Here is a 19718-nt window from a genome sequence, read left to right on the forward strand (position 1 = left end):
AGATGACGAACGCGAGATACTTCCATTTCTATCACAAGTTAACAGTGTGGAGCGACTGTGTTCAGATGTGCTCGGGTATCATTTGGCTCTAGCCAACGAGAATGACCAAGACTCGAAATCAGTGAGACTGGCAAGAACATCCTGATCCAGGCCACTGTCGTATATTGCGGCAGATACGTGACTCGTCGGTCCAGGTCTGGTGCCCGAAGGCGTTTGGGGTGCGGTAGCCGTAGACGGGGCATCTTGATTGCGGTGGTTATGGATTGTGGATGACGAAGACGATGAATCCGGCAAAGGAAAGATGCTCTCGTTCACTGTGTCCTTCTCAGTACTCCGACTTCCAAGTTCAAGGGTGTATGGGAAAAGCGAACATTTGTTTTCGTCCAGCTTGTGAGTGATTCGGTTAGCGGATTTCATTTGTGTATCCACACGACTCTTAAGGTCAACGAGAACCTGTATAGCGAGCGGAATTCGCGCCTCTGATGAACCCTCATCACATTCCGGATTGTCCGCACGAGATTCTCCCGGCGACTCTCGCGGAACTTGGTAGTATGAAACAGTGTGGTCGATAATTTCTTCGATGCAATATCGAGCCAGCACATTATCTTCTGATTCCGGAAAGCGATGTAGGTAGACGAGAATAAGAAACGCACACTGAAGAGGGCCATGATATTGATAGCAAAACCTTACGTAAGGGGAGAAAGCAGGGGTTTGATAGAGCTGCAGGAACATACGCAAGTAGCTCACGCAGAGGTGTGCTACACTGGAGATACAGTGCTTGTCAATAGAGATATCGGACCAGATCGTGATGATATCAAGGATTCATACCTGGTCCATGCCCTGCATGATTCCGGATCCGCACTGTCCGGGGCAGGTAAGAACGGCTTTTGTAGAAGTATAGCTACCTCCAATTTGAGCAAAATCAACATTATTCTTGTCCAAGCCGCGAAAACAGTAGGATGAGTGCCATCATCCTTATAAAGTGCTGGGTGTGTGATCGGAGATGCTTTGGCTAGTCGGGAGGGAATGAATCCCTGTTCAGGAATACCTTGTGAAGGAACACGGGCAATCAGTTTATCGATCTTCTGTTGAAGCTTTTTCGCCAATGTCACAAGTTCAGTAAGTTCAGTATGAGCCAGGTGTCGTCCAGTTTGCAGGCGCGAAACGATCTTTGACTGCACACGCGCTGTTTCAGCGCGCGCTATGGCGAGTATTACGGCAATGGACTGTTCCGATGGACCAGGAACTAGATCCGGGGAAAAGTGACCAGACAAGTCACTAATATCATCATCGCGTGTATCAGCTATCATGCTGACAATGTCCAGCGTCTCGGGAGCGCAACAAGGGGGTAGGCCTGTGCATATGCTAGACTGGACGTCAAGCCCAATAATATACCACCAGGCCCGACGACGGATTTCCCGATCAACCGGGCTCAATGAAGATGACCAAGTTCCTTCCCGATGCAATCCCAAGCTCTGGGCAATGCGGATTGTTGTGCTGATAGAGACCATATTGCGCATTGGCCCAACATGTCGGTCCAAGAATGTTGCAGTCAGCAGCGTAGACACTAGCGTGTTCATTGTCGGATGTTCGAGGTGTTGGCATAGAGACATACTTGTCCTACAGGCCGACTTCAAGTGGGCTATCGTCGTTTCCTTCCGCAGACTCTGTAGACCGCCGCATGTCCAGCTGGCCGGTGGTGCAGCGCACGCGCCAGTATACAGGATGGCAAAGAGAAGGCAGAGAAAGGTTGGGTCATCGCGGACCTTTTCTGGGGGAAGCGCCCTATCGCTATTGCGGCACCAATCCCAGAACCTGTCGTAGTCCGCCCGTAGGGTTGGGCTATGCACCAGAGGGGAAAGAGGCCACACCGCGAAGAAGAATGCATCAAGGAAGGTATCGCTCACGGGCTTCGTAGGTAGGGACCGTAATAGATTGAACATCCCCAAGGAGGATATATGTCTGAGGGGCCGTTCTGGTGAAGCGTCACGGTTGCAGTCAAAGAAATCATCACTCATAGATTCCTGCCGGTAGGCCAACAATCAAGGTCAGTTCATGCCTGGCCGCCGGGTTTCTACTTACATCGCTGGGCAGTACTGACTTTCCCGGCCACAAATCCCCAAAATGCTTGACCAATGTACCGCACACGTGCGCCCCGTCGTACACTCAGATAGTCAGAACTGATAAGATAGTGGTGATTGATAGAGGCACCGGTCGCAGTAGTGGATGCTGAGACCGCAGTGGCGGCATCCTGGGAGGCACTTGGCGTCCTGCTTCTTCCTGCCCTAGTGGAGGCTTTATGGTTCTCGGGCAGCTGGATGGCGTCGTCCCAGGAAGGCACTGTCGGATATTGCAAATCAACATGCTGTTGGCGTGATGATGGTGCCGGGGTGAGTATGGAGGAAGAAAGGTGTTGATGAGGAACAGAGCTAGCATCGCATCTAGCTTTAGTAGGATGTATCTGAGGAGGAGGAGCAATGAGAGAAACGTTGCCGCGCGGAAGGGGAGCCTCATCACCGAGATCTATCATATTTTCAGAGTGTTGTGTCATCCAGTGTGACCAGGTAAAACTTCCTGTTTGCTCCTCGGAATGATTGGCAGAGGATTCCTCTCCATTAGATTTATCCCCCTGGGGCACAGGAGGAGACACTTGGCGTACACGGCCAGTACACGTATCGCGGACCAGATTCTCGTAGACACAATTCTCCTTCATCCGGACACAGTTGGCGCATTGCGGATGTTCGCGGCCGCAGCGAACTTTGCGACGACGGCAGACAATGCAACTCAATGATAATCGGGGCCTTTTGATCTGGCGGGGCTTAGGTGGTGGCATGGTAGTGAAAGTCGTACCAATACAAGTAGTTGGGGTGTAATAATGGTGTCCAATAAGTGTGGCGAGATATAAAGTACCTACTATTACTATAGAGAAAGGGACTACCAGCGCGAAGCAGCAGATAGTAGTGATTATGGCAGTACGGACCGAACAATTACTGCCACAGTCACTACTATACACTGGGATGATATAGCAAGCGTCGGGTTTCTGTAGTCGATGGATAATAGCAAGGTTCGTTCTACAGCCAGCCCCACCCGCCTTGTGGCAAGTCAGAAATCGTTGCCTTGTCCAAGTGCCAATGTGACAGGCATTGAGACAGCAGTGCGGTAAAAGTAAACTGCAGCGAGCGGCATAGGTCGACCTGATGATGTACTGCACGTCGTTGATTTAGACCCCGGCGTTCGCTGCTAGATTAGCCAGAGGTCTTGGTTCCGAGGGCCCAGTCTGTCGCGTCCCAAGGGGTAAGCAGCGGGATCGGATAAACTCAACCAATTTGCAGTGCGGCGAGCGAGTTTGTCCGAAGCCTGGCAGTTGGATGCCCTCGGAGTTCCCGCCAATGACCTGTCTTCCTTTTCTTTTTCTCCCCAGCTCCAATCCCGCCCGTACTAAAGCTTGACATGGGAGCACGGCAAACTGTATGTATGCCACCCATTCCCTGATGATCTCTGTATTAGCATTCATCATTCAGCGATCCCGCCCAGCCCGAGCTAGTATGTGGATCCCTTCTCATAATACGGAGCGCATAATTGCATTTCAGGGCTGAATCCCCCGTATGGCGAGGCATTTTGCTGTTCAGCCTACTACTCACAGCTGAATTAACTTTGACAGTGGCTTCCACCGGTCGGGTACCCTTCCGTGCTGTAGGCACCCGGCAGACGGCCAATTTCTTTCACTCTAAGATCGAATGAAGCAGCCACATAAAGAAGAGAGAAAGAACAAAACAAACAAAAAGGATAAACGAAAAAGGTTCATCCCTTTTCAATATATCTGATCAAGTGGAGTAAAACATGGTGATAATCTGAATACCTCTATATCATTTACAATATAAACTAGCCGGTGTTTTAGGGCCTTGGGAATACAAAGGTTAACCTGTCCGGATGGTAAGTGCATTTCGGGCTTCCATTGGATTGGTCGCGATTATCCGCCGTTTATGGCTGAAAATTTACAGGACTGCTCTCCCGAGAGCGCAGAGCTTTTAAGAAAGCAGACTGGGTTCGTGACTGGCCAGATTGATTTGTATACTTATGCTCCGAGGGAACTCCTGCTTCTACTCTTAGTTCAGGCCGGGTCCGTGCAATGCTGCTGTCTCTATAGGCACTCATTTGCATGTATTGCTTTCATACTCATATGGAAAATATAAGATATACCCCAAGCCAATGCAGGTGTTTATAGATAAAGGTGACAGAGGGGCTCAAGACATATAGACACTAAAGCACCTGCATAGTCGACAGAATTGCCATATTGACTGAAAAGACATCTGATTAAGCGAGGTCGCTCGCCTAAACATCTTCCTCGCAGAAACGTGAAGATACTTAGTACAGAGGTATACACTCGAATAATATTATATGGCCTGCACATACTTACGTATCTCATCATACTCTCCTCGTTCCCACACTTGGTATGGTTCTGAGTGAATTGATAATAGGACCCAAGATACACAACCAAGTCATCCTCGGTCTCTGGCAGCTTCTCCCGCTAATACAAAGGCTGTTTCTAACCCTTTACTGAGTGCAAGGGAACAATCTGTTCCCCAATTCGGTTCGAGGAGATCCAGGTTTCTACTTATAGTATTATTCTCGAATACAACTCTAACTAGTCTCTTGCCGCCGTAGTGATGGCCGAGGTCATTAGTATTCTTACTAATCCAATATAAGGCGCAGGTTCTAAGGTAATCATAAATATAAGATCATAATTCTATCTTTCACACCACATCTCGGGATGGTCCCCGTGTGTAGGTGCAAAAGTCTGTAGGAAAACCCCGAGGGAAGAAAACCTACAGAGATCTGAGGTACAGGATTTATTATGGTCACGGCAAGCCTACGATACACAATTCAAAATGCTCGTCCTGTCTATGCATTTGGTGGATTTGGGTACCACTCGGGATCAGGGGCGACCCAATCTTTTGACCACTCGATCGTCTCAAAGCAAGTTGGAACGCGGTCATTGTCGGCGGTATCAAAGAAACAGAATTTCGTTCCCCCCTGTTTACCTTTGAAGTAGCCCGACGTAGCAGGCTTGTAGCCTTTCTCCTTCATCGCTTTTATGCGCTCATCCATTGTCAAGGTGCTCATATCATAAGCAATGCTCTGCACTCCCTCTTTGTTGCCGTGCTCATCCAGATAATCTTGTATAACAGACTTTCCCTTTTTGGGGTGCATAACCTCGATAACTGGCGCCGTTGGATTGGGATTGTACGCAAAGGCCACATCCATCTCATATAAATCGTCGCCTGTCTCATCGTAGTATTTCTGATCCGAAACGGTATCGGATTTGAAGCGGTAGACTTGGAAAGGTCCCAAGCCGACTGAATGTAGCTCGTCAAGGGTCTTCTTGAAATCCGGCGTGGCAATGCATACCTGGTTGAGGTTGCCTAGGACATATTTTGAGGACATGTCGATGGAGCCGCGAAGACGGAGAATAAAAGAATCCGAATTTGTTTCTTCGGAGGAAGCTTGTTTCTGAGTATATAGTAGCAGATAATTAGTTATGGTGATGACGTTTGAAACCGGTCAACGCGGGGGTTCGCTTCGACTGTGAATGATATTTATATATCCAAAGCTGTCTGCTAGCAAATTCAATTCGGCGTCGTAGTAGTCATAGCAATTGTTTTCATTATGACTCCATGTTGTTGGAGGAAGGGTAGTAAAGATCCAGAGTATCATAATGATGTATTGGAGTTACATTTGTATTATGGTTTGATACTATGAGGGGTGATGAAGAGGAGGGTTTATCAAGGTGTCATAGTGCTAGTAGTACCCGTTTTCAGCATGACTCCATGCTATTGGAGTAGGTATAGTACAGCGTCAAAGAAGCGCCACGATGTAGTAGTATTGTCTGTTAACTATGGCTTTATATGTAGAGCTGTGCCAAAGCTATCATAGCAATGGTAGCACAATTTACATCATGACTTTATGATATTGGGGTAAGTTAGTATAGCATAGCTTCCGTTGGGGTACGCCAGTTGGAGTACAGCTACGGGTTGGAGTACATTTGAGCATTTGTTCATATTAGTAATCCTGAACATCCCGTTCCACCCCGTCGGCCACAGGGGTCTCAGTTGCAAGGAGGTCAGAAATTAGTGCGACGGTATCAGAAGAATCCTGATATTGGATAAGCTTTATTATATAATTAAGATAGCTTGGTGTTAGAATTTTTATAATTAATACTGAATTATCTTAATTATATAGAAAGATAAGTTAGTATTAGAGATTTATTATTAATAATAAATTATTTTCTCACGTGAAGATAAGCTTTCTGACTATAATAAAATTCTAATTTTATATAATCTTAAATAATTAAATCTATGTAATTTAATTTAAATTTAATAAAGAAATAACACATACTTCTTAAATATATAATATATAATCTAGTTGACTTATTATAGTTATATTTATAGTAATCAAAACAGTCTATACATAAGTAAAGTTATAAGCAGATTTTAATTTACTATAATAATAAAATTATAAATTAAATTATAATATATATTATTATTATTATTTTTTATTATTTATATTTTTTTTAATATTTTTTTTCTTTTTATTTTTATTTCCTGTAATTTTTTTTATATTTAAATTTTATTTTTATTTTTATTAATTATTCTTTTTTTTTCTTTTATCTTTGTTTTCTACAGAGTTGTAATAGTATTTAAACTAATTATAAAATAAATAATACTATGAGTTTAAATATTATTAAAGCTAAATTATGTGTTTAAAATAATTTTATTAATAATTTAATTATAATTATATCTAAAGTTAACTGACTTGCTTTTTAAACTATAGTCAGATTTATTTATAATAAAATTTTATTTAAATTTAAATCTGCCTGTAATAAAATAGCTTATTAATTAATATTTAAAACTAGTTCAGAATAATTCTAACTATTACAGAGATAATTTTCTATAAATTTTATATTAAATATATAAATATATTCTTTTTTAGTTAGGTTTAAATTAACTATTAACTTATATTTAATGTATTACTGATAAGAAACTCAGTTATATATTATATTTAATTACTAGAACTGGTTATATTATATTTAATTTAAATTTAATATTAATTCCAGTCTAGCTGTCTGTGCCTACTACTAATACTAAGAATAGTCATATATAGTATTTAATTATTAAAATTTATTATATTATAAAGAAACCTGATTTAAATTTAATATTAATTTTAGTCCAGCTATCTATACTTATTATTAATACTAAGAACAGTTACATATAGTATTTAATTATTAAAATTTATTATATTATAAAAGAATCTAGTTTAAATTTAATATTAATTTTAATTAAGTCTTCTGTATATATTTTAATCTAGTATAATATTAATTTAAATCCTGTTTTAACTAATTTTAAATCTGAGGAGCAGTAACTCCAAAGTTTATTATAAAATTAAATTTATTAGATTTTTATTTTATTATAATTAAATTTAAATATAATTTTAATTTTTTCTGGTTACACTGCGCCTGGTATTTAGATATATATTAATGCAAGTATTGATATAGTGTTAAATTTATTTAAATTTAATTAATATTATAATATAATTCCTGTTACTATATTAATTTAACTAAGTTTAAATTAATTAGATTATAAAATTAATTTTAGTATTAAAATTATTTTTTTTTAAAAAGACTGAGTATACTCCTGCTAATTTTAATTAAATTAAAAATAAATTAATTTTTAATAAATAATATAATAGAGTATATATTACTTCTCAGATATTATTAAATTTAAATTAATAATAATAAATACTGGCTTGAGATTAATAGTAATATTTTATATAATATAATTTTTATTATAGCCACCTCTCTGTATCGCTATATGAGAGATTAGTATAAAAATTAATTTATATATAATTTCTGAATTATTAGAATTTATATTAAATTTAAATTTAGTTTTACTTTGAAAGAGTCTTAAAGGAAATATCTAATTTTTAAAAATTATTATTAATAAATAAATCTTAATCTGGTACTGTCAGAGCCAGAGCTGGCAGTATAAAAATTTTATATTTAAATTAAAATTAATTTTTATTTAAATTTTATTTAATTTTAATTAATATATATAGTTAAACTTATACTAGTTCTTTAATTAATCTGATCTGCAATGATTTAACACGCCATGTATATAATAATATATTTATATTATTATTAAATTTAAATTAATTAGTTTATAATAAGCTTGATTCTTTGTTTACAGAATATTATAATATCTGATTTTATTAAAATTTAATTAAGACTGTAATCCCTGTTTATAAAAACTATAAAATAAATATATTTTAATTTAATAATTATTGAATTTAAACTAATTTTAATTTATTATAGTATAGTACTAATATTCTAAAGAATCTAGATAATAATATCCCTGACTTTTTTATTCTGGTTAAGAAATAATATTATTACAGAATACTTAGTTTTCTAAATCAGATTATTTATTATAATAAATAATACTATATTTAAAGCCTGCTAGAATATGATTTAAACTTAGTTTTAATTATTTAATAGTAATAGTAATAAATGGATAATAATAAGATAATAAATAAGAATAAATTATAATATATTTAATCTAATAATAAAATTAATTTTATCTGAGTTTAAATTAAGTTATTATTAATTTTTTATTATATAATTTTTTATTTCTAGGATACTGGCTTCTTTATATAAATAAATTTTAATAAATAACTAATTATATTATTTATATAATTTATTAATTTTTTGCTATTATATCTTAATATATAATAAAACTTTAACTATTACAGGTTCTAGAGAAGATTATACTGACTGATTTTTTTATAAAAATTAGATAAATAATACTCTTAATATTAATCCAGTATATAATAAACCAGTAACTGAATAGGAATTATTATTAATTAGAATAAAATTAGATATATTATAGAAATTCTGTAGGTTCTAAGAAGTTTCAGAATATTTCTAATATTATTTTATTATTTTTTTCTAATTTTTATTTATATCAAGAATCTATTCAGTCTAATATAAGATAAGAAAAACCAAATAAAATATATTTATTTTATTTTTTTTTCAAATATTTTATTATATAAAATATATTATTAGAATTATTTTATATAAAATTAATATTAGTTTTAATTTATATAGTCTGCTTTATTAATACCTCTTTACTATACTTTTTCAATCTGATTGAAATTTAGTAAATATTAAATATAGTTTTAGTTGTATTTAAGTATCAGCTGGTTTTAATTTAAGTTTTAATTAAATATTAATTAAATTTCAAACTTAACTGATACTCAGATATAATTAAAACCGGATTAAACAGAAATTAAAATTAGATTAAAAATTTTTTTAAATTTTATTTACTTTAAAATACTTCCTAATAAGAAATTTTTTAATTAATAATATAATTATTCTAGAAATAGCTGCTTTTATAATTTTAATATATATATATATAATCTGCCACTATGTATAATAGATTTTTGATTAATTAAAATATAATTTATTTAATATCCAGATCTTCTGCTTATATTTTAATTAATTATAAAGTTTTATATTTTTAGAATATATATTTTATATTAACTTTACTTTTGTAAGAAGCTCATCATGTGAGACTGAATTTTATATAATATATATTATATATTTTATAAGATAATTATTAAGTTTTCTATAAAAATTTCTCTGAATATATATCTTATAAAATATTAAAATATATGGAAGATATTCTACTTATTTTTAAATTAAATTAAGTTTATAGAAATAATCTTCTAAATCTATAATAAAATTTTTTAATAATAATATTAAGTTTAAATATTATTTAAATAATAATTATTACTAATCTAGATTTTATTTTATATATATATCTATTATTATTATTTAAATCCCCCATTTATTCTAATATATATATGGAAAGAGTACATTCTGCTGATTAATAATATTTAATATTTAAAATAATTTTTAAAATATTATATAATAAGCTATCTGTATTTTAAGATTTATAAAAATATATATATAGATATTAAGCTCTTTTATAATTAGTATATTAATAATATTAATTAAAGTTAGATTATAAAACTTACTTTTTATTTTTTTATTTTATTTTATAATATTAAAAATATTAATCTTTCCAGTAATTATCTTAAAGAAAAGATTAATCTTAATAAAATAAATTATTTAAAATACAGCTGCTTATTAATCTGTATAATAAATTATCATAAAATATTATTATATTAAATTAAAAAAAAAGATATTTTAAATTTATTAATTAAAAGATTTATTTTTATTAAAATTCTACTCTCGAAGAACACCTATAAATATTATTAATAAAAAAAATCAGAATTTTATAATATATACTAGTTATATTAATTCTTTTTAAATAATATAGTAGTCTTTTCTTACAGATTAATACAGCTAAGTAATCTTTTATATTTAGATTTTAATAAAAAACTCTGAGAGATCTCAGACCAAAGAGATTTATTAATTTAATAAAAATAAAATTTAAAAAAATTTTCTTAGAAATTAAATTAGATTATATTTAAATTAAGTTTAAACTAAAAAGAAACTTACTTACTATTAGATTAAATATATTTATTTTTAATAAAAAATTTTTAATCTTATCTGCAATTTCAATAAGAAGCTTAGTTAGAGGGGATAAAATATATAAATAATAAAAATATATAATTATTATAATAAATAAAAATTAATATTAAATAATAGATAAAAAAATTAAATTTTAATTTATATTTTATTTTAAGAACCTTCCCAGGATCCTGAGAATAATAGTATTCTATATAAATTAATATATATTAAGTTTAAATAAAGTTGAAACATATCACAGAATTTATATTAAGATTAAGATTAAGTAATCTATAAATAATTTTTAATTAATTATTAAACTTTATTAATTATTAATATTTTAAGATATTTAATATTAACCTGTATATTTTATTTATTAATAATAATAGCATTATGCCAAGGCTCTGTATTAGAAGATTTTAGATAATTAAAGAAAATCTGCTTTAAAAAAGTTAATAATATTTATAATTTAAATTTATATTAAATAAAATATATACTGAGTTTTTTTTTTAAAAATTATAAAAAGTTATAATATATAAATTTTTTTTATTATATTTATATTACTTATTCTTCTAATTATACAGTACAGTATAGTAAAATCTTTTTAATATTAGTATATTAAATTTTATATTATATAATAAATATATTTATTTTTTAATAGATCTCTGTAGAGCTTCTGCTAGAAATATAAATAAATAAAAAAAATAAAAATATTAATAATATTTTAAATTTAATAATTTATTAAATATAATATAATTTTATATTATAAAATAGAAAAGTCTAGTATTATCTTAATATTCATAGTATTTAATTTCTAAATAAGTATAAGATTAAGATTAAATCTAAATTAAATTATATATTATATTTTTTTATTAAAATAGCTGGAGTGCCATTTTTCTAGCTATTATATTAGTTTATATATTATATTAAATTTATATTATAAAGTTAATTAATTTAAATTTAGTATAAATTAAAAATGAATATATCTTTGATATAAAAGTATTAAAAATCTAATTAATATTAGAAATAAATAGTTCTGAAATATAAGATAGTAATAGATTTTTATAATATATAAAATAAATAATATTAATATTATTATTCTTTGTATTTAAATATTTAAATATAATAAGATAATCCTGAACTTTATTAATCTTAATTTAAAATTAATTATTTTTATTAATAATCACTTCTGTTCCTGAAATTAAACTTAAAGATAAAGGAACATAAGCTTAAGAAGATAATATATTATTATTTATAATATTATCTAAGTTAATACTGGCTTCGGATTCAGATTTAGATTATTTATTATCAGAAAAATAATCTAATTGATTATTTATTATATTAAATCCAGAGATATTTTAAAATAAGAATAAATATATATTAGCTCAAGATATTATAAATAATAGAATATTAATAAAAAAATATATCTGTAGATTTAATATTATTAATAAATTAAATAATTTTATTAATGATTTGCTGGTAGAGTGGCAAACGGCCAGGTCAGGTCAGGTTAATAGCAAGGTTTATACCTGCCGTCAGGTTAATGGTCAGGTTAAGGAAAATCTTATACCTGGCCATGGTTAAGCCTAAAAACAGGACAGTTAACTGTTTTAATTATTCTTGGTACCAAGTCCTACTTGCTATATTATTTTAGACTCTAATATAAATAAGATATATTCAGATTAATTCCTGCTTATTCTATCTATTTATATCTTTATTAATAAATATATTAAGATAGATATTTTCATTATAAAAAATAAATTAAAAGAAGAAAAGATACTTTCTTTATTATATATTAAATTAATTAATTTAGAATTATCTTTAGTATTAGTAAAAATAAAGTTTTTTATATAATACAATCTTACAACAGAAAATATTAATAGAGATATATATTTACTGTTCTATTTTAATTATATATATTTTATAAAATTAATATATTATATTAATAATTTATATATATCTTTAAATACAGCTTTATATAGTCTCCGAAGCTTATTATAATCTAATTATATTTTTTTATAAGTCTTGAGAACTTCTAAGTTTTTATTTTAGATTAATAAAATTTTAATTAACAGTCTTGTCTTTTATAAAAAAATAACTATTATTTAAGTAATAATAAGTACAGAAAAATCAGGTTTATTTTAATTTAATTATTTATAAATTTATAGTTTTTTATAAAATTCTATCAAGAAATTACTTATGTATTATACAGTATTCTGATTTCTAAGTTAATTATCTATATATTACTTCTGATAAACAGTACTTGGCAGCTGCTGGCTATAATAATATTAAATTATATAATATTAAATTTATTAATTCTAATCCGGTTATGATCTTTGATGGCTATATAAATAATATCACTAGTGTTGTGTTTCAGTATAAGGAAAAGTAGATAATTACTAGCTTAAAAAATAATATAATTAAAATCTAGAATATTTATACAGACAGCCTGCAGTGTAATTATATATATAAAATTCTAGTTAATAATATTATAATTTATTCTAACTAGTTTAAGTTTATTAGTAATAATTATACTGGTATTATCTGGATTTAAGATCTGGGTGAAAGTATCTACACTTAATAACTGATTCCTGAAAATAATATTATTATTTATAGTATTAGTATTATAAATAATAGATCCCTGTTCTGTACTGGAAATAAAAAAATAAAAAAGATAATTACTTGCTACTTATTTTTATTACTGATTTTAAATAATCGGCTTATAGAATAATATCTATATCTGGTATATAATCTAAGATATTAAAATAATATATATTATTTTAATATATATCTTCTAGATATATAAGAACTATTTTATTTATATTTTTTTTTTTAAATATTAAGTATCTTATAATATGCTCTGCAGACTATATAGCTAAAATATAGAATCTTAATCTTGATTATCTACCAGCCAAGATTACTGCTGCTAATATTACTAAGACTAAAATTAGAATTATATTTTTATTTAAATTAAATAACAGTTTTTCTTTTTTTAAATTTATTTAATAAGTAAACTATATATCTCTAAACAGGATTAATTTTAAAGTTAATTTATTTAATCTTTTCTAAGCAGTGATTTTTATAAATAATAAATTCTAATAATTCTTTTTTATATAACTGGACAGATCTCTAATAGACTCTATAATAGAAATATTTATATAAATTATTACTGATAGATCTAGATTACGCTTTCCCACTGACTTAAATAAGAGAAGAAGTAGGAGTGACTTATAAAAAATTTATATAATTAATATATAAATATAAATCTATATTTTATTTATTATTATTTATTAAAATATATATTAGAAGAAGAGATTTATATTAGTCTAATATATTATTATTTATTAATAATTTTCTTGTTCTGGGCCTTCTTTAGGATTTTTTTTAGAATTTTAATTAAGATTTTATTTATAGTCTTCTTTTTAGTTGGACTCTTTTTTTTAAATATAAATAGAATATATTTAGATTTTTTTTTTTTTTTAAAAATTAAATTGCGCCTCCTCTAATTCCACTATAATTATATTTAATAGGATTTACAGGTTATTAATATTTTTTTTTATTTTTTTATTAATTTTTTTAAAACAGAGAAGTCTTCTGTCCTAAAGAATTTATTTATTTATTTTAATATAATTTTATTCAGAATTAAGAAGAGATATAAGTAAAGAAAATATATTTATTATTATATTTAATAATATTTTTTATATCACCTGGTTATTTAAAGAGATCTAAAAGGAATCAGGTATATAATAATTATATATTTAAATAATATATATTTATTTAATATAATTAATTCAGTTAATGGCCTGCTTAATAATTATACGGGCAAGAGTTATACTAAATAAATAAATATTATAATAGTACTACTGGAGATTAAGTCCTGCAGAGTTCATGAAGTATAATATAATAAGAATTATATAATAATTTTAGTAGATATTAAACTTATTAATTATTTTATTATATTCTTTGTGGTCTATACCTGAATAGAATATTATATTATTAAAACTAGTAATTTTTAATATTACATGAATATATATCTCTTTACCTGGGAAGAAGATCTAAATAAATATTTTTTTTCTATATAAAAGTACTTGATTATATAGAATTTATATTATTAAATATATTTTTGGGGAGTTCTTGAGCATTCTAGTAAACTAATAAATAATAATTTAAAAATAGTTTATATTCTGATTTTCTGCTATTCCCGGGGGTTTTATAAGTTTATAATAAAAAATTTTAATATTATTTTCTCTAGTCATGATCTGTTTATTTTTAAATATTTTAAAAAATATCGGGATCAGGATCTTCTTTTTTATTATATTAATATATTTTCTGATATCTTTAATTATGATAAGAGATTCTAGTATAATAAAACTGAGTTATAATATTTCTAAGATTAATTAATATAGATTTTATATTATTTATCTAAATCTTGGAATGCTTGGATTATAGTTATTTAGTATTAGAACTTTTCTATTTTTATTTTAATAAATAATATATATATTTTTTTTTTCTCAGTGAATAGGACTTCGAAAACCTTCTTAATAATAGATAAAATATTATATTTAATAGTTTAATCTGAATTAATTAATACTGCCGAGGCTATACTTCTTTTAATTATTAGATATTTAAATAAATATTTTATCTGAGTAATACTAGTTTAGTTATTAATTATTTATAAAAGAATATATTTATAAAAGAAATTTAATAATAATAAATATTTATCTTGAGAGATAAGTATCTCAGGACTTTAATTTAATAAAATTACTTTATTAAATAATAGTAGTCAGAAGTAGTTTAAGAAGTCTGTATTATAAGTATTAAAGAATAATATAGTGGTTATAAAAAGATTAAAAGTATTTTATAATTAATAAATTATAAATAATATATCTAAGTTTATATTATGTAAATAATAGACTTTATTAATTATAACCAAGTCAAAATACTTGCTCAGCTTAAAGAAATAGTCAGACAGGATATAATTAATAATCTTATATTTATTTAAATATTTTTTTTTATATTATTAGAAGACTGCTGACAGGCCATACCTTACTTCTAAAATCTAATATATAATTAATATAATAATATAATAGTTATTAAAGTCAGATTAAAAAATTTTATTATTTTTTATTAAATATTTCTTAATAAACACAGAGCTCTCTTCCTGTGTGTGGTTATTATTAAAATATATTAATATTTTTAATTTATTAATTATATTCTTTAACTCAGTCATCCATTGTTTAATTAGATAGGGAGAAACAATAATCAAGATCAGTTTAATATTAATTTTTAAATTATTCTATATTTACTAATACTTATAACAGGCTATCTGCTAGATATTAGCTAAATTTATCTGATATAAAGTTCTTCTAGAAAGCTAATTTACTGTTAGAATAAATCTAATAATTTTAATAATTTTTTTTAGATTTATTATATCTGCTAGGATGGTACCGCGAGTCTTATTATTAAACTAAATATATTATAGCTTTTATATAGCAGGGGCCTGCCAGAATTTGAGGTATAAATTCTAGATTATATTAAATATATAAGATTATTCTGAGTTTTTAATATTAATTATTATTAATTTTTTCTTAGTACAGTTAATCTGGAAGTCTTTATTATTTATCTATTTCTATTATTACTGTAGGTGAGCTATACTTTCGGGAGTGAGTTCTATAAGTATTTTAGTAATTAGTATTATAGTTACAGGAATCTCATAGTTCTTAAAAGATTAATAAATATTTTTTTTAAAAATAATATTATTAATATTTTTAATAAGTTAGGTATTCTTTTCTTCTATTTTTTTATTATTATTTTTATTATTTAAGTAGACTTGTGCTGCCTTCTCTTTTTTTTATATAAGATATAGAGCTATATTAATATATATAATTTTCTAGTATATTTCAGAAGATTTATACTGGTTAGATTTTAGTTTAAGCTTGATCTTTTATTTTAATATTAGTATATTATTTATCCAGAATATATTAATACTAGTTTTATTATAAGAAATACTAGAGCCTGCTACTTTTTCTAATTTTTATAAAATATTATTTATATTTTTATTATTTAATTAGTTTATTATTTCTTTGAGCTTTTTATTAAAATATTTTTTTATAATCTTATTCTTTTTAATAATAAGAGACTTTAATATTTTTATTTTTTAAGATACTTAAAATAGCAAGCTCTTTTTATTAGATTATTTTAATATTTTTTAATTATTAATATTAAGAAGGGTCCTATATTAGTTTTTTATAATTAATATTTATAAAAATATAATTTATTTTTAATAGTTTTAAAAATAATAGTTCTCTCTATGGGATTACTAATCTGGCTGGGAGAATATATTTTAATAAAGATTTTTTTTAGAGTTTATACAGCCTGGTTTATATTCTTAACTAAGATATTTTAGTTATAAAATATTTTATTATTAGATTTTATATTCTTGTTCTTTATCTATTATATGAAGCAGGCAAGGTGGTTATTTATTTATTAATTTAATTTATTTTTATTAAAAAAATTAGAAGTATTTTTTTTATTTTTTTATTTTACTAATCTGTATCAGTTTCTGAATTCAACTGAGCCTGATTCCATACTGGTCTTGAAATATTTTTAGATATAAATATAATTTCTAAAGTTCTTTCTAGAAAGATATAATTAGTTTTAATTACAGCTATAATTTCTATTTATCTGTAGTATCCAGATTTAATATATATTAAAGATTCTTTTAATCTTTTTTTAGATTAAATTTAATAGATTTATTATTGTAGTCTTCTTCTAAATTGATGTCTAGTTAAAGATCAGCTAAAAAATTCTGAAAATATTTTATAAAGCTAAGAATTCTATCTTTTTAAAAGTTCTTAATTTAATCTATTATTATAAAAATATAGAAATAATTTATCTAAGACAGGAACCACCACGGGAACAAGATATAATATAAATAAAATAAATAGATTAATAAAAAAAAATAAAAAGAGATAAAGAGAAGAGAGATAAAAAAGAAAAAAAAAAAATTAAATAAAAAAAAATATAGTAAAATAATAGAAAGAGAATAAGAAATGAATAAGAAAAGTAAATAAGAATTTATAAAATAAAATCTAGATAAAATAAAAGTAAATAATAAATTAATAAGTAAGGTCTAAGTAAGGTCTAGATAAAATAATAATTAATAATAAATTAATAAGTAAAATCTAGATAAGGTCTAGATAAATTAGAAATAAATATTATTCTATCAGATAAGATCTAGATAATAGAGACTTAAATAAATATATAATAATAACTTATATAAATATTATATATAATATAATATAACTAAACTAACTTATAGTTATAGTATAATATTAACTATATAGTTAATATATTTTTACTTAATAATAAATAATTATATAAACTTTATTATAATATTTTATAGAATTTTTATTTATCTGCTTTCTTCTTATATTATATATGATTAGACTCAGCACTATAAATTAATTATATTTATTTAATTTATTTTTAGAAGATTTTATTAAACCCTCTATCTCTGTTTCTCAGACAGTAAGAGAATATAATAATTTATATATTAAAATAAATTTTTTAGTTAATCCTGCTAGTCTCTCTAATCTTAATATTAAGTATATTATAAAGAATTATAAAATTATTTTATATCTAGTTTCTTAGAAAAGACTTTTATTTTTTATAAATAATAATAAATAATCTCTTTTAATAAGACTTGTTCACAGGTCTTAAAACTATTATTTTATTTTAGTCAGGAAAAGACAGCAGCAGTATAAATAAATTTTTAAAAAAATATATTATTTTTAAATAAAATCTTTTATATTTACTATATTTAATATTTATATATATTACAGTATCTAGAAGTTAATAATTCTAGAATTAATTCTATGAGTTATTATCTTTGCAAGAGCTGTAAGAAATAGAAATTCTTAGTTTTTTCTAGATAAATAATTAGATAAATACTTATTATAGGGTTATTACAGGTATATTAATACTAGTTATTTTTTTATTATTATTTATTTTAAAATATTATTTTTACTTGAGCTGCTAGGCCCCCACAGGTTATAATAAATAGAATTTTTATAATTAGATTTTATATTTTATTATTGTCTGCTGTCTTTTTTTTTAAATTATTAAATATATTTAATTTTAATAAATAATTAATCTTACCTCTCTCGCGCCCTCCCGAAAGCCTAGTATATTTAATTAAATATAGATCATAGAGTATCTATTAAAGTTATTAAATTAGATATATATTCAGTTATTATTAAGATTTCTGGAGACAGGGTGAATATTAATTATTATTAATTATTAAATTAATTTAGATTAGAAAGTATTTCTTACTTTAACTGGATATTTTTTAATAGAAGATCTGGATTATTATAAGATATTACTGGGATTCTGACCAGTATCAGAAACTTATACTGGTAAGAACCTGGCTAAAATAATTATAAAAATTTTATAAAAATATTAACTGACCTGCTGGCTGTTGGATGTGATTACTAATAATACTAGTAATAATAATATTATATTCAGTGCTATTATATCTAATCTCTGAAGTTAATTTAATAACTGTTTCTGATTTTATAAGGCTCTAGTAGACTCTAATCTTATAATTATAATTTAAAGCTAGTATTATATTTTATATCTTATTTATATTATTCAGTTTTCTATCAATACTTTTCTTCGGAAACTCTGAATTAAGGTTATAAATGAAGCTGTTAATTATATATAAAAAAATAATAATAAATAATTTAAAGTCTCTTCCGGTATCTTTCAGATAATTAAGAAGATATATACTGGAGTTTTCTAAAAAATCTAAATAAAAAACTTTTAAATATTTTTTATAAAAGTCTTATATAGAAATTTCTTATATTATATTACAGAAAGCTTTTACAGAAGGCACCTAAGAAATTAATTAGATTAAACTATTTTATAATAATTAAATATTTAGTTATAGATCTGAAAGATTACACGGTTTATAAATATTAATTTTTAATATTAAAAGAAATTCTAATTTATTTAATTATTAAAATTTTAATTAGTATACTATCTTCTCCTTAATTATAAAACCTAATGGAACTTAACTTATTTGATAATTTACTGTATTCTTAAATTATGCTAGTATATCGAGAGCTTTGTC

At 26.3% G+C, this 19718-nt stretch overlaps 3 protein-coding genes across 3 annotated transcripts; 1 reads left to right on the forward strand and 2 right to left on the reverse strand.

The window, feature by feature from the left end:
• Nucleotides 1-78: 78 nt before the first annotated feature.
• On the reverse strand, nucleotides 79-3218 carry BO88DRAFT_447025 (Zn(II)2Cys6 transcription factor; the record flags this gene model as incomplete). The annotated part of the gene is made up of 3 exons (XM_025710325.1): nucleotides 2102-3218; nucleotides 829-2024; nucleotides 79-763 (listed from the first exon to the last, which is right to left on the reverse strand). The coding sequence occupies exons 1-3, from the start codon at nucleotides 2831-2833 to the stop codon at nucleotides 79-81; spliced, it is 2613 nt and encodes an 870-aa protein (XP_025558356.1). The 5' UTR covers nucleotides 2834-3218.
• A 1684-nt stretch (nucleotides 3219-4902) lies between these two features.
• On the reverse strand, nucleotides 4903-5445 carry BO88DRAFT_350958 (VOC family protein; the record flags this gene model as incomplete). The annotated part of the gene is made up of 1 exon (XM_025703521.1): nucleotides 4903-5445. One exon carries the CDS (start codon nucleotides 5443-5445, stop codon nucleotides 4903-4905), a length of 543 nt encoding a protein of 180 aa, XP_025558357.1.
• A 7367-nt stretch (nucleotides 5446-12812) lies between these two features.
• BO88DRAFT_350802 (uncharacterized protein) lies at nucleotides 12813-12977 on the forward strand (the record flags this gene model as incomplete). Its single annotated transcript, XM_025703511.1, has 1 exon — nucleotides 12813-12977. A coding segment is annotated over one exon (165 nt), but the record flags the coding sequence as incomplete, so codon positions are not given.
• Nucleotides 12978-19718: the final 6741 nt, after the last annotated feature.

The sequence above is a fragment of the Aspergillus vadensis genome, assembly GCF_003184925.1.
Source record: "Aspergillus vadensis CBS 113365 unplaced genomic scaffold BO88scaffold_30, whole genome shotgun sequence".
NCBI lineage: Eukaryota > Fungi > Ascomycota > Eurotiomycetes > Eurotiales > Aspergillaceae > Aspergillus > Aspergillus vadensis.